The sequence below is a fragment of the Solenopsis invicta genome, chromosome 2 (genome assembly GCF_016802725.1).
Source record: "Solenopsis invicta isolate M01_SB chromosome 2, UNIL_Sinv_3.0, whole genome shotgun sequence".
Lineage (NCBI taxonomy): Eukaryota > Metazoa > Arthropoda > Insecta > Hymenoptera > Formicidae > Solenopsis > Solenopsis invicta.
The window spans coordinates 3,261,749-3,277,018 of NC_052665.1; the positions used below are offsets into that span (position 1 = coordinate 3,261,749).

The following is a 15,270-nucleotide window of genomic DNA, read 5'->3' on the forward strand; positions in this document are numbered from 1 at the left end:
AAGGGCTTCTCTTTTTTTTTTGTTTAACGGTGTCGCTTTGTCGCGCTTTGCGTCTCGTGGTGGCTTTTTGCGAAACTCGCCTTCACTGAGCAAATCTGCGGTATCATTTATGCTTCTCAAAAACGTCTCTCTACATCTCTATGTCTCTCTCGTTAATTATTTTGCAAACAGCATTTTGCCTTAATTAGAGGGATGCGCTTCGAATCGCCCGTTTTCCTTTGGAAGTTTCCCGCGGAGTGATTACACCGGAAGAATTTCTCCCCTCGCGCCGGTGGCTTCGCGTCCACGAATTTTTGCTCAATCGAGTTTCCGAGCGGAGTCCGCGCCCATGATGAAAGGGATTCCGTGGGGCGTAAAATAAAGCTCGATATCGCGTTGGTACGGTTGAAAGAGACGAGAAGTACTCGCTGCGGGCGCGCGCGGCAAAATCTGAACGCTATAATTTTCGTCGGGTTCCATCGGGCCGATCTTTGTCTCGGTAAATGGAGGCGATCTTCCGTTCGCTCGCAATTGGAGGGTTGCATCGCTCCCCCTCGTCCTCCATTTGCGGGATTTTATTGGGGAGGAGTCATCGGGCAAAGTGCCACAGTTTTACGGTTCTACCTCGTTCGATCCCGTTATTTATTAATTGTAGATAGTATGCTAATCTTTCTGCGCAATATTTGTGTTACAGGTCTCATCACCACCAGCGGCAGAAAGCTCGATCGCGAGAATCAAGCGGAGCACGTGTTGGAGGTAAGTCAAATAATCGAATTTTCTTTTTCTCAACTCCTTCTTCACTGAAAGAACAATATTTGATATTTGTGATTATATATAACTGAATGTTCAAATAGTTATAGATAGGAACTTTATTTTTATAAAATGAAAATAGAAAAAAAAAATGCATATTTTTAGCCTGCGTATGATCAAGAAATTTTTTCCAATCTAATTTTCAATTTTTGTTGTTATTACTGCTATAATGTTAGTAATAATAACGTACAATGTGTGTTGCAACAAAAAAAAAGACGATTAAAATTATAACACGGAAAGAACAATTTTGCTGAAATATAGATCTGAAAATAATTTATGCTTAACCGCTTATGAAATTATATCGGATGCACGGAAAGAACGATTTTCTTGAGGTATCTAAATATTTAGCTGGTTATAGATCTGAAAATTATTTTATTTAGCCATCAAAATAATTGTGATGGATATTCAAGCGTGATGAGCAATGCCGCCAAAAATTTTGACATTCTAATCAAAGTTAGTTTGAGAGACCAAATTATTTTGATGGTCTAAAATCTAACAAAATTTCAGATCTGTTTTCAACTAAATTTTTAGATACTTTAGCAAAACTGCTCTTTCCGTGTGTTTAACTTGATCGCTAGAATGTCAAAACTGTTTTCAACAAAATTATCATGCTTGGGCGTCTGCGTAATTATTTTGACGGCCCAACGTAAAGTTACTTTCTGATCTGTATCTAACTAAATTTTTAGATGCCACAAAATTGTTCTTTCCCTGTACAATTCAAATATGTTGTTTGCACTAAAATATCATAAATTACAGTAAAAAAAAGTTTACAGTTAACACGTAACGTAACATAATTTGAATATAGCTGGCATTGAAAATGATTATAAATTATAGTCATTTTTGAGCTAACTATATTTACATTATAACAGTTATTTTAATATAGTTACAAGTACTTTTCTCTTAGCAATGCAATTGCGATTGAATACGAAGCGCGAATAAACTTTGAGGAAATGGAACAAACTCTGAGTACATCGCGTCTTTTCAATCGGTGACGTTAAGACGACAATCTGATCGGTTTCGGAATCATTAGAGCAAATCGTGTTCTCTAATAGTGCGCTAATATTAACAGCTGATCGACGGATTAACGCCGCATTCTCATTTCATTCGTCCATTCGTTCCCTCGCTATTCGTCCGTTTCACGGCGATACTGTCGATAAAGTTCTGAAACTGTCTCTTTTGCTTTCTCTCCTCACTCCGTCTGCTCGTCGGCGCTCCCTCGCAATATTGTCGGAGTGGAAATGAGGAAGAAAATCGCATCCTTCGTGAGATTGAAAAGTAAAATGAGGAAAATCTGCTGCCTCCGACGATAAAAGCGAGAAGGCCAACTTGAGGATAGCACGGTGGAGAAAAGGGAGTAGTACAGTAGTAAGGTACGAACGAGACGGGAGGGAGGAGGGAGAGGGTGCGAAAGGCCGAGAAACGAATGGACGACTTGGGACAGCGGCAGAAAGAAAGTGGGGTAAAAGCGGCAGTAGGAGGCCGAGAGAGTGAGAGACAGAGAGAGGAAGGGGGAGGTCTTCGGATAGAACAACGCTGAAAAGGGTACAATGGTTTCTAAGAAGAAGAAGAGTCGTAGGGTGAGACATTTCTCTGGGGAAAGTCGGCGGAGCCTCTCGGGGAATTTCTACCTGCATCGGGATTAAAGAAAGAGCTCGCGATAGTCTCACGTCGTGCACGGGCGGTAGACACTGGAATTTCGCCGGGGCGATAAGAGAGGCGATACCAATTTCGCCAAGAGGCTTCTATATAGAATACGATTGATAGAACGAACGGCCTAACTTTATTCTCCCTGCGTTTTCCTTCTGCATACTTCTCTGCGCGAAGCCACCCCGTTTAGAGAATCTCGATATAGCCAATAAACTTCTAGTTCTTTTCCAAAGTGCCACAATTTCTGAAACGTTTCGAAGAGTTCTACTGATTAAATGTAAGTTATAGGGATCCGAAAAGTCCTTTTGTCGTCAGACAAGAAAGACTACGAGTGAAAGATCGTGTACGCGATATCGCGAGTTCGAAAAATTCAAGCGCAATTTTGCCTTGATCGTAAAAGTTATAATATGTATATCCTGTGATTCTACTGCAGTTCTCTACAACTTACATCGGTGCCTCTCTTGTCTGGCACTATACTTTGATGTTGTTGCGCGTTCAGAGAAGTTTTGCAAATAAAATTGTAGATAGTTCCTGACTTTGTTTCGTTTCTGATGAAAAAAAAAAAAACAAAAAAGAAACCATTTTCAACGTTTTCCAGTATTTGAACTCCGACTTCTCCTCGAAGCTTTAAAAAGCACGACGACTAAATGTTTATGCCGTTCGTAAAATTTCATAGGATTCGCAATGCTGCAGATTGTCGTACTGCTCGCGAAATTATGCTTATGTAACGCCGCAAGTTTCAAATAAATGCGAAGCAGTTTGTAGCTGTTACTTTTTACGCGTATTTTTAAATGTGTCATGTTGAAGGTAGATTCCTGAATTATTCACGATACAAGTTAGCGGAAAGTGGTTTTGATGCTGTAAAATTGTATCAGATAATGCGGAAGAAAAACGCGCGCACGCGGAACATTGCGGCGGCAAAATATTTCGTAATTAACGCAAGCATATACTCGTCCCAAATTAATTTGCACGTTATTGGTTTTAATGGTTTTAATACTGTCTCGTTCATTCGCGTGTCACGCACAGTTTAAATTTCTGGCCCAACCCTGTCGGCGAATCTAATTAAGTGCACTCTGTAACAGAATACGATATCAAAAATCAAATTGCGTTTGTACCATCGCTTTGCACTTAAAATGCCCCAATATTTGCCAGCAATAGAACTGTTTGACGAAGCTCATTACTATTTATCTCGATGCAAATCGCTCATTTGCTATGACAATGATATAATTCAAACATTGTCACTTCTAAATTGTCTGCGAAAAAAAAAATTTTTTTTGATGAGAATTCAATACGTATTGAATTGGCGTATTGGCGTACGCCATAAATAAAGAGTCAATGATACTTTTATCTTTCTACAGTCAGTAGACCAAATCGTTACATCAAAGTCGCATTTAAAAATGATATTACGAAGCATTAACGTTTAAATTGAAAATCTCGTTTATCGAGTTATGTCATAGTTATAGCAAATGAACGAGATAATGTTTCAAATTTATGTCCGAGTAAATCATATTTTCCGGAAGATACACAACGAGCAGACAATTGGAAGACTCTCTCTAGCATTTAAGGTTCGCCCCTCGTGTGGGTCAGATTTCGTTAGATATCATTACGGGAATTCTCCTTGCCGCGACCAAGGAAATCACTTTAAGAGGCTTTGATCCTCCGATGCGGGTTGTTAACAGCGTGTTTGTGTTCGTAACCGAGTTAAATGAGTCTCGGCTCTAGAAACAAGAGTTCGTGAAAACGATCGCCTCCCCTGTGGCCCCCGCGCCGGGCGGCGCCGCCTTCCTTCCTGCGGAGAAACTTCGACGATTTTGCAAAGTCTCTCTGCCACGAATAATTAATGAGTGTACAGAGCTTTCTCTTTTAGCGCTTTCTTTTAGCGTAAAAGCCTCGCCGATTACCCCTTCGTTATTAATCACACAGATTAAATCGCACGTTTGGCTCATTACCGTTCCTTGAGCGAGAGACAATGAAGTTTTTATATCTGAAAGAATTTTTTCTTAGAATTTATTTTCTCAAAATCACGTTAGCCATGGAACAATAGCATTTCAAAGAATTTTACGCAAATTTTCCTTTTCATCTAAATTATTTTATATTATTGTACTGAAATAAAAGTATGTTTTGTATTTGTTGTTATAATTGAATAATAATTAGTGTTAGAAACTGTATTTTTATAATTATAATGTTAACAATAATAACATACATTTATTATACTAACAAAAAACTAATTATCATAAGTGAATTTGGTTATACGATAAGAACTAAAAGTTATAAAAATTAAAAAACTGAAGGCTTTTTAGATTTATTTTTTTTTCCTGATCAACGACAAAAAATTTTGGCCACTAATTTTGGTTCTGAAGCCCAGCTACAAAGAAGAACGAAAACATTGGTTTATATAATGTTGGTTTTGTAGTGAAAATGATTCTATTTTTTGTTACAGTGCATTCTTAATATCTAGTGAATCATTCTACTTTGTCAAAATTACTTACTTAAATATTTCTTCTATATCTAAATTATACTCGTATTTTTTCAATTTTTTTTAACTAATTCCTATTATTTTTTTTATCTAGCCGCTTGAACCAACGCAATCACATATTTTTCATAGTCATGAATAAATTCGTTACAAACTAAAATCCTTATAACTTTTGATTGCTTCAGTGAATCGATTCGTGATTTTTTTATAAATCTTCGAACATATGTGAAAACAATGTATAACATTTTTGTTAAATTTCTCATTCGCCCATTCTTTTCTCCAAAATAAATATTAAAAAGCATCCTTAAATATAATTGTACAAATAACTCTAATTTAGAATTATTTTTGCCAGCTGTATTTAAATTAAATTATGTTAATTGCAACCATTTCGTTTGTCAGTGTAACACATTGCGCATTATTATTAACATTATAACAATAATTACTATAAAAGTAAAACTTCTAAGCATAATTATTTTAACATTCAATTATAGTTACAAATACCAAATATTTTTCTTTCAGTGTGCGGTAATTGATAAATCAATGAAAATCACATAAAATTCCTCGAAATACTGTCTCATGACTATCGTAATTTTGAAAATAAATTCTAATAGAAAATTCTAATAGAAATTCTCTACGTGTAACATCGATAAACACTAAAGAACATCTCCAAATACGCTTTCAAACACAAAAATTTATGTGAGGGACAGATATTATGCGTGTCACGCAATAGCAATCCCCTAGGGCGAAAGATTTCATTTCTCCATTGCTATTCCATATATCCAGTTTGTACACAAGAGAGAACGACATACATTCGATTCTGTTCTTCTATTAGTTAAAAATCCATTTTATTTCCGGATAGTCTGCGAGCCTGTCGTGCCGTAACTATGCCGAACATTGGCGAAATTGATATCGGCTGAAACAGCGATATTGGCAGCACGATCATCTAACCGGGATGCATATCCTGTAGATTCCGCGTTAGACTTTCTTTTTATAGCGCGCATCCTTCCGCCCTCGCTAAACTCGTTTATCTGTCATCGATATACCATTGTACAGTCCGATATCAAAGGGCGAAGTGAGGCCGACTGGTATATTTTGGCATGAAAGGTCAACCGAGGTTGCACCGACCCGTTGACCGGTCGCAACCGTGTCCCCCTTTTTCATAATTCCACGCATAATTTACGACTCCCAGATGTATCTCCGTGTGGACTGGGCTCCGCCACGAAGTAACCGTTTCTCCACCGACCATGGCGTATCTCGCACCACCAGGCGCGTCTTTTTGCATACCGTAATGCGCAAAGCACTCGATGAATCTAAAATATTGACAATTTCGATGGCCAGCGCGCGTGTAACGACGTTGGATCACGCCACACTTCCCTTTGCCGTTCAATCGGACAGACTCGTGAGTGAATCGAGTTAAAATTGCATTGCGGAAGGCGGAGAGACGTGTAAGGAAACTGTCGAATTCACAAATATGTGAACGAGTGCTTGCTGAGGAGCTTTAGTGACGTGACTATTACGCTACCTTTTCTCAGTCGGGCTTTTCAGTGCTCGCCCTTCTGTTTTCAGATGCGCTTTAGACACCCTTCCCGTTCAGAGTAAGCCAGAAAGTTGCTTACCACCGTAGAACAGACTCTCTTGCCGTCGCTTCAAGTATCCGCTTGAGAATATTTCATCGAAATTTATGATCGACCGCGCGTACTTGAATGCAAATCGAAGTCGCCGATAACAGATAATTCGGCAAGCACGTAAGAATCAATTTTCACTCAACGTGTCACTCTTGCTGCGGACACGGCAGCAAATTTTTGAATTAATTTTTCATCTCGTCTTTCCTAGAAGAAAATGGACGGATAATTTCCTGATGAGAAATCGAGAAAGTTGGAAGTATTTTTAAAATATGGTAGATTAATTGCTCGGAATTTTTATTTGGTCTCATGCAAATTTTGTTACCATACTTAAGTAACTTTAAAACAAAGTATATTTATTCAAACATAAACGTTTATAAGTGTCAAACTGTAAATTGTTTTTAATTTTTTTAACTTAAGAATAATTTGGGATTTATACCAGTTCTAGTGAGTGAAAAAATGAAATTTAGTCGTCATAGTTTTTTTCACTTATTGAAAATCTATTTATGTTTTTATTTCTCTTTACTTTTTGTAGAAAATATTGAGTATAAATCTGCATAATGACCTCAAATACTAATAAATTGTATAACAATTAATAATGTATAATATGTAATAGTGCACAGAAAAGAATAACATCTTGTTTTGAAAAAAAAAAAAAATTATTTTTGAAATGTTAAATATTAAAAAAAAATAAAATTATATAACATTAAATAGACATTACTTGCTTACATGAAAAAATCTTGAAAAATCTTATAAAAACAAAGAAAAGATTCTCATTATTCAATAATAATTTTCGCGAGCAGGGAGAAAAAGTATTGGAAAGAAGAAATAGCAGTACTTTTAGATAAAAAATAAAAATTTTTTACCAATGTTATTATCAAATCATACGCTCTTTAGATTCCTTTAATATTGAAATAAAAAAATAATATTTTGCTGAAATTTTAGATTATGAAATTATTTAAAGAGAACATTAATTATTAACAAAATTATCATTGTTTCATATATCATAAGCAAGAATATAATTTCTTGGTTACATGTACTTACATGAAATCATGACTCTTAAATAGAATATGTTAGTTTTTATTTGATACTAATATTTGATACTACTTTTTTTTGTATGAGTTTTAATCGGACTATAAAAAGTATTCCAGGTGATCATTTACTTAAAAGAAACTAGTTAATTATTCCCGTGTTAAGGAATTAAAATAGCTGCAATTTTTTACGCAGCTCATTGCACACTCGCACTCGTTTAAATTAACAGATCGACTACTTAACTTTAAGCTTGCTCAGTCGCATCTGTGCTCAAATGTATTTCGCGATCGATACAACGCATGTTCGCGCGTATAAATTCCGGCGACTCGCGAATTATCACAGAGAAAAATATTTGGTGAGATAGACCAAATGTTTAATTAAATAGTGATTAAATAAATTTTTTAATTATAATTACTAAATATGTAGTTGTTTTGACCAAACAATCTGTAGTCTTAATCAAAAAACTTATAACCAAATGATTCGTTAAATATAACCAAGTTTTTGGTACCAATAATTACAAAATTCATTTAATCACTATTTAACTAAATGTTTGGTTAATATTTCTCTCAGTGCATCAAAGACAAAGCAAGAGAGAGGGGCGAGAGAGAGAGAGAGAGAAGGAAAACCATCTCTTTCGGAAGATTTTTTGCCGTGGTTTTCTTAATAGTCGCGATTTTTCACGTTTTTTCTAGACCGTGAGACGTCTAAAAATATATGCCCGTCTTCTTTGAGATACACACGGACATATTTCAGGTTCGATGCCGTGCACGAGATCGGTCGTTTTCAACATGCGTCGCGTATATTAATAAGGGTGGTTCAAACGGGGGATAGCTTCTCGCGCTATCCTTCATCTTTTCTTTCGCAGGTTTGCGGCTGCGCTTCCGCTCGAACGCAACGTGTAATGCACGCCGATTTCTGACAACGGCACGTCGTAAAACGAAGACGAATGCCGCGCTCGCTCAGCATCTTTCGAGGATGATTACCTAATGCCGAGACGCATGATTCATCTCGCATACACAAAAAAATATATACTGCAAATTATTCGAATTAAATGACTATTATTTGATTCAATTATTTTATAAATTAATATTTCCGCAAATCTATCATAAATTTATCAGCAAATTATATTTAAAATATATCCTGAAACCTGATAATTTAATACTTTAATCAACAATATATAGTTAAAATAAAAATTCAAAAATTTTGCTTATTATTGACCTTTTTAAAAATACGTGATAATAAATTTTTCCAAAATTTGTAATGAGTATATTTTAAAATTGTTATAAAGAAAATATTCTTTGTTAAAAATAATTATTACTTGTCATGTTCATTACTACGAGTCATGTCATTTTGATTTCTTGAAAATTAGTATTTTTTAGTCAACATAAATTAAATGAGTCTCATAGATGCAGTATCGGTAAATGTGTACAGAGATTTTGAATACGTCATCTTCGAAAGGTTAATTCAAAACGTTTGTAAAAAAAAGGTGCGTGGTAAATATTTTTTAAAACAGACGGCAGAAATTAGGAAAGAATCGATAAACGACATTAGGCTGCGAAAGAAGAGACTCCGCCTTAGAACTCTCTGTTCCACCCTACGTCTTGTTCACCTCTCCTTTACTTTCTTCGTAATCTACCCCACTACGGAACCCTTCGTTCTGCTTCCGGTCTCGTCGGTCGGACACTCAAGAGCGTCACTGAAGTCGCTTAATTGACATTCTTCCTGCCGTCTTTTGCGCACCGTCGTAAGGATTATCGTCGCGCGACGTCCAACTCTCAATGTCTGATCCTTCTTGCAACGGAAACTTCCAAGCCGGTGCACGTGACGTTACCGTGACAATGAGAGAGTGCTGCGCGACGTCGCGCCGTTGTCAAAGGAACCGAGAAACAATAGGATATACCGCCTCGTGCGCCGTTTGGAGATAAGGAGTTCTGCATCTCGCGAAACATCTGGACAAATGCAAAAATATTCGCTTGTTGAGCTGTCATGGTACGTGTTGTAAACTTGCAGATTTTACAAGTATTACTTTACCCAACACGACAAATGAAGAAGAAAGTAAAGTAAATACGCCTATGTATTAGACAATTGCAATTTGCAAGCAATATGTGCATCTATCTTTTCTATTTTTGCAAAGATATTCTGTAAAATTCAAAACTTGTCGCCAAATGCAATAACGCGCGAGTAATGCGTAGTATCTCGAGTACATTTGAAGAAACTAATTTTACACACATTCGCATTATTGAATTTCTGCACTGTTTTGATTGTGCATCGAAAGAAACGATCTTTTATTTTTTTCTTTTAATTTAATATATTGAATATTCACACCATGTATTAAATAAGAATTAATCAGCGCCTTTATTTTTTTGTATTTAATATTTACTTTTATTTTTATATTTACGCCTTTTGCTATGATTTCATCGTTTTATATATTTAACAATCTTTACTAGATGTACGAATTGTTAGAAACATATTTCTTGACTTTTTGCAGTTTCCGGTTACTTCATTTTACTTTTGACTTTTTAGTAATTCGTTAGATTACTTTATTATACGGTAGATTTATCGTTCGACTTGACTTGCAGACTTTTATTTAAAGTAGTGTTACGACACTCTTGACCTCATTAAAAGGTGAATCACTTTTTTAATCGTTCCTACTTTATAAGTATTTGACATTAAAATTGATAGAACAGGATAACTCCGATATATACCGCATTTATATAAAACTTAATTTATCAAGTATTATTTACTACGTTTAAAGAATATATACTCTATCAATAAGAACTTCATACTGTCTACCACATAAAAAAATTAGAAATATTTATTTTTTTATATTTGAAAAAAATTTTAACTCATGCATTTTTACCATAGATGTAGAATATACGGCCACTGATATAGGATATATGGCGCGTTATCAATAATCTACAAATAATGCTTATAAATGAGACATAAAATGAGACGCGATGACTATAAAATGCAAAGTTTAATAGGGAGTGAAAACGATAAATGTATACATTCAAAATAATAAACATAGTGTAAATTCGCACGATGTAAATAACGGGATTAGTCTAATTAGTTTTTTGCGGGTTAATTACAAACGAATTACTGGCCTTTTGTATTTATTCTCTTTATCCTATTTATGGAACAGTAACTTTTTATTTTTTTTCTTCTGTATATTTATTTTTTTAAATCAAAAATATTATCAAAAAATAAAAGAAAAATCGAAAATTAATAGATTAATTTGATCTACCAATCACATAAATGATGTTATATTCGATTTTGATCTAGAAATAGCTTAGCCTTTGTTCGTTCTAAAGTAAGAGTGGTTCATGTATTGTTATCGCTGAAGTAAAACTCGAAATTATATATGTGTGTGTGTGTGTGAATCGAAACATTCGATAGATTTTTAGATAATTAATTTAAATTAAGGTACATTCTATGTCGTGTAAAATTGCGCTCCATTTACCGCGCCACTCTCATTAGCTCCTTCATCTTTGATACTTTATACGTATTTAATCCTTTTTATTTTGCAACGAGCGCAAAGATCGAAATGTCAAATCGTTTGAGTTTCTTTTCGCTTTTCTCAATCAAGATCGAAGCGCAAAGAAAAAAAAATAGCTTGCTTCGTTCGTGCATCCAATACATAAAGCTGTGCACAGCAACGGTATATATTTAATGCCCGACTGCAGTCTTGTTCATCCAGTCTCTCTTTCTATTTGATTCTCTCTCTCTCTTTCTGTTTCTGTGTGTGTGTGTGCATGTGTTTGCTTCTTGCGGCGCGCAAAAGAGCTTGGTCTTTTGCGTGTTCGGCGCTAGTAGAAAATAATCATGATGAATATCCAAGAATCTCCGCGGCAGAAACTCTGCAAATATCTCGTGTGTTGCGACCGAATGACGAACAGGGCGCGCACAGTCGAGGGAAATTGTCGCGCAAAAAATTTAAAAGACCGAGCACGCACACCTCATTGCTCTTTAAATATCATTATATCGTCGAAACTGTAATTATAGTCTCGACGATTAATTGCACGTCAATCGACGTGCCACGATCTGAGTTGCGATACAATGATATTTAACTTCTTAGAATCTTCCGTGATCGAAACTATGATTATAAGGGTTTATCGCGATTAAACATTTCCGGAGGAAGCCCGATCTAGATAAAGCGCGCGTGTACTCGCCGCATGTAACATCAATTGGGAATTATTAATTGCACTTTAAGAAGCGCGCTTTAATTGAAAGTAAACTTTATGGTTGTACGATTGAACAGGGAATTAAGAAAAAGTAAAATACCGTCTCTCACAGGCGCGCGCGCGACGCGTTTATTCAATGTTTGATACGGTGTGTGAAGAAACCGCATTTCCTCTTGGCTTCCCAGACAGGGATTCCAATTATTAATGACCGCAATTACGCGCGATGCTTTCTCTGATAACATCTTTGGAGTCTCGTCTCCATAACGGCTCGATAAGAAACAAGAAGTAAGAAATAGACATTGCAAATTTCCAATAAAATTTGAGGGTCTTTGTTTTACATACTCGATTTTATTCATTTATTTTATCCTGATTTTATAAATTTATGATTGTACACACGTTCCTCTAAATTGGAAACTTCTAAACTTAATATATGTATTTAATCCTAGAATGCTACTCGTATTTTACGTTAATATCATTCTGGATGAAAATTCGCTTATTTTAAAAGAATTTGTTACGTTTCTTTTTTTTACATTTTCTTCTACTTTATAGGTTGCAAGATGTTAGAATAATTGGATTAATACTATTTCAATGCAAAAGTTTTACTAAATATTATTTTAAGTTATAAAAATTGTGATAACAAAAACAGTACTAAATTAAAATTAACTCTTGAATAAAAAATCACACACGCACGCACATTTCAGGATTAATTTTCTTCCTTTTTTTTTATCAACTTATTTGTGCCGTGTTTAATTGTGATATATCAGCATACCATTCTGTCAATTTTATTCAGAAAAGAAGACAAATAATAGAAGGGGAGGAAGAATAATAATTTTCGTTAGAAGATACGAAGCATATCTATAAAGCGAGGTATCGTGGATCGCGAATATTTCGGAACATCTGCGAGATGAAGTTGACTTTATTCCGACCTCAGATAGTCCTTTAGCGTTTATCTAGCCGCTTAGTTACCTCGCGGGGTTGCCATAAGCGTTTTCCAATGCCTAGCTGCTGGCTAAACGACTGTTCTATCCGCTCGGTATGCTTTAATCGACTGATTAAATACTTATTTTTCGAAGAATAGCTCATTGTATACGTATAGCTATAAAATACTTATTAGTGCGGAATTTCACATTGAATTTCAAATATGATAGGAGTGCGCTTGTGATTAAATGCGAGCGCTACTGAAAATGTTGCGACTACGGCTAATATGCAACAAAGCCAAATTGCCGGTTTTGTGAAATGTCAAATTTTATAAATTCTCACAAATAACAAGCATAAAAGGGAAGAGCATGGTTAAGTTAATTTAAATTTTATTTCGAACATAAACGAGTGTTTTTTTTGGTCAAAGCAAACTTTTGGCGCTTAATAATAATTTTTGTGTGAATCTTACAATTTTCAGTTTCCAATTTCTAAATTCATGCGAATATTTGTCAGTTTTGATACATTTCAATTGAAGTCCTAAACTGAAGCCGAAATATGTAACATCATAAATTAAAATGACCAACAGTTCAATAATATTAGTGCTAATGAATGTGATCTTAGAATGCTATAAAGAATTGAGAAAAAAAAAGATAACATCACTCTAGCTATAGGACTCGAACCTGAATCTCTAAGTTTCTCTACATTCCGTCAAAAACGAAAAAAATTATCGGTTTCTAAATAAAAGAACGATTACATTTGTAGAAAAAGATCTATATAAATTTATAAATAATTTTTAAAGATTATATTTGTTTAGGAATTATTAATTCTTTGACGTTTAATGCAAAGAATCAAAATAATAAGTGGGAATAATTAAATCGTATATGTATATTTTTATAAATTGATAAACATCTTTGAATCATTAAAATCATGTATATTAAAATCGTTGTATACTAACTTAAGTGTAAGAATAAAATTACAAATATCTCGAATTATAAAATATATATTTTGCCAAATAGCACGATAAAGTATATTGAGGATTTTGCAATGTAACACGTTCATATTTTTTTTTAGAAAAAGAGACGAATATTTGCCGAAAAATAATGATCGACGATTCTAAAATATCTTAAGAGAACTTTATTAAATGAAGAACTTAAGAAAATTTATTAACGTTTTTACTTTTTATTAAAGAGCATGCAGTCAACACATAAAATAAATTTCTTAGAAAAAATGTTCGCGTTACTGTTAATCGACGAAGAAGATGGCGGTTTTATCGAACATTTCTTAGAATGCATAAACAAATGATTGATGCTCAGTGCCAGATTTAAACTACAATATATCGGCGAATCGATCTTTCTCCGTCAGAATTTAAGAATTTGGCAAGCGTTTATATCCGCCAGCGCGCTGCAACTTCTTCGTTTACATCAGTGAACGAAGCAGACCCGTAACCATCGGCGGTCCAATAATGGCTGGGGATAATGAATGCAACGGAACATTGCAGCTGCCGCGTCTTTGACCAAACTATCAATTGCCCGTTCCATTAATCTTTTATGATAATCCATTCGCCATGTAGTCATTTCCGAAATGGTATTCCGTGCGTGCGGACGTAAATTCTAGAAGTGAACGGTCGCCGGAAACGGCCTTGGCCACGCGAGGAGCCTCGGCACGGAGTCGGGTCTCTCCCGCGAAACCTCGAAGTTCAAATTATGCATGCTTTGTTCAAATTATGCATGCTTTTCTGCTCCGGCGAGCGAGTGATATTCCCTTAACGATCTGCCGGTTTACTCTCCCAAAGAGAATGAGCGGAAGAGGAGGAAGGGTTTGAGAAAGGAGAGTAGATGAAAAGAGAAAGTCGCGACGCGGGGCGCGATGCCTCGGCTTGCCAAATTGAACGTAACACCGCGCGCGTGCATCGCGATCGCGAGAAATTACAGTTTCCCTTCCCCCCTCCTCCCATCTCGCGCTATAAAAGACCGCGAGTGCCATATTTTCCGGGAAATTAGCCGTCGCGGAGGAAGCCCCCGTTCCGGAAACGCAAATTTATTACGGCGCGAAATTAGCACGGGCGCGAGCGCCGCCCGAACGCGCGGGTTTATTCCGAGCGGGGTAACGCGATAGTTTCCAAGGGAGAAATTTCCCGCGGATACGGAGCCGATCGTTATTAACGCGGAGCTTTAGGTAGATCTGAGAATATTTCGATATCCCTGGGATGAGCCCGTATTTCCCCCATTGCGCCCTCTCCGCCGATCCCGCTATTACAATGGATCGGCTTAAGCGAAACTTTGCTTTATACACGCGGAATGAGATTATTAAATCCCCCTCGCTCGTTTCATCATCGCTCGTGCCCGAACTCGCGGCCGTCTTCGATTTTCGGACGGAACGTGGAAGCTGTGCGAATAAATGTTTTATGTATACCCACGGTGCCGTTAGAATGCCCCGGGCGATTAGTACATGCTTATCCCGGTTCTCCGCGAAAGGAGCGCCGTAAAAGTCAACGCGCGGCGGCCCTTCGAATGGAAATTTCGAAGAGGCGCGAGGTAATGATCCCCTACCACCGGGAGCGCCGTCCCGTCGACGATTTACGGCGTCCAAGGCAGCTTTTTCGCCGTCG

General features: G+C 36.2%; 1 protein-coding gene across 7 annotated transcripts in view; it reads left to right on the forward strand.

The window, feature by feature from the left end:
* Positions 1-15,270, forward strand: part of LOC105196472 (fat-like cadherin-related tumor suppressor homolog) — a 408,331-nt gene that overhangs the window by 352,214 nt on the left and 40,847 nt on the right. For all 7 annotated transcript variants that reach the window (XM_039446041.1, XM_039446040.1, XM_026135345.2 and 4 more), the window contains one exon: positions 674-735. In XM_039446041.1, the coding sequence (XP_039301975.1) occupies positions 674-735 (62 nt within the window). The remainder of the gene's footprint in view (positions 1-673; positions 736-15,270) is intronic.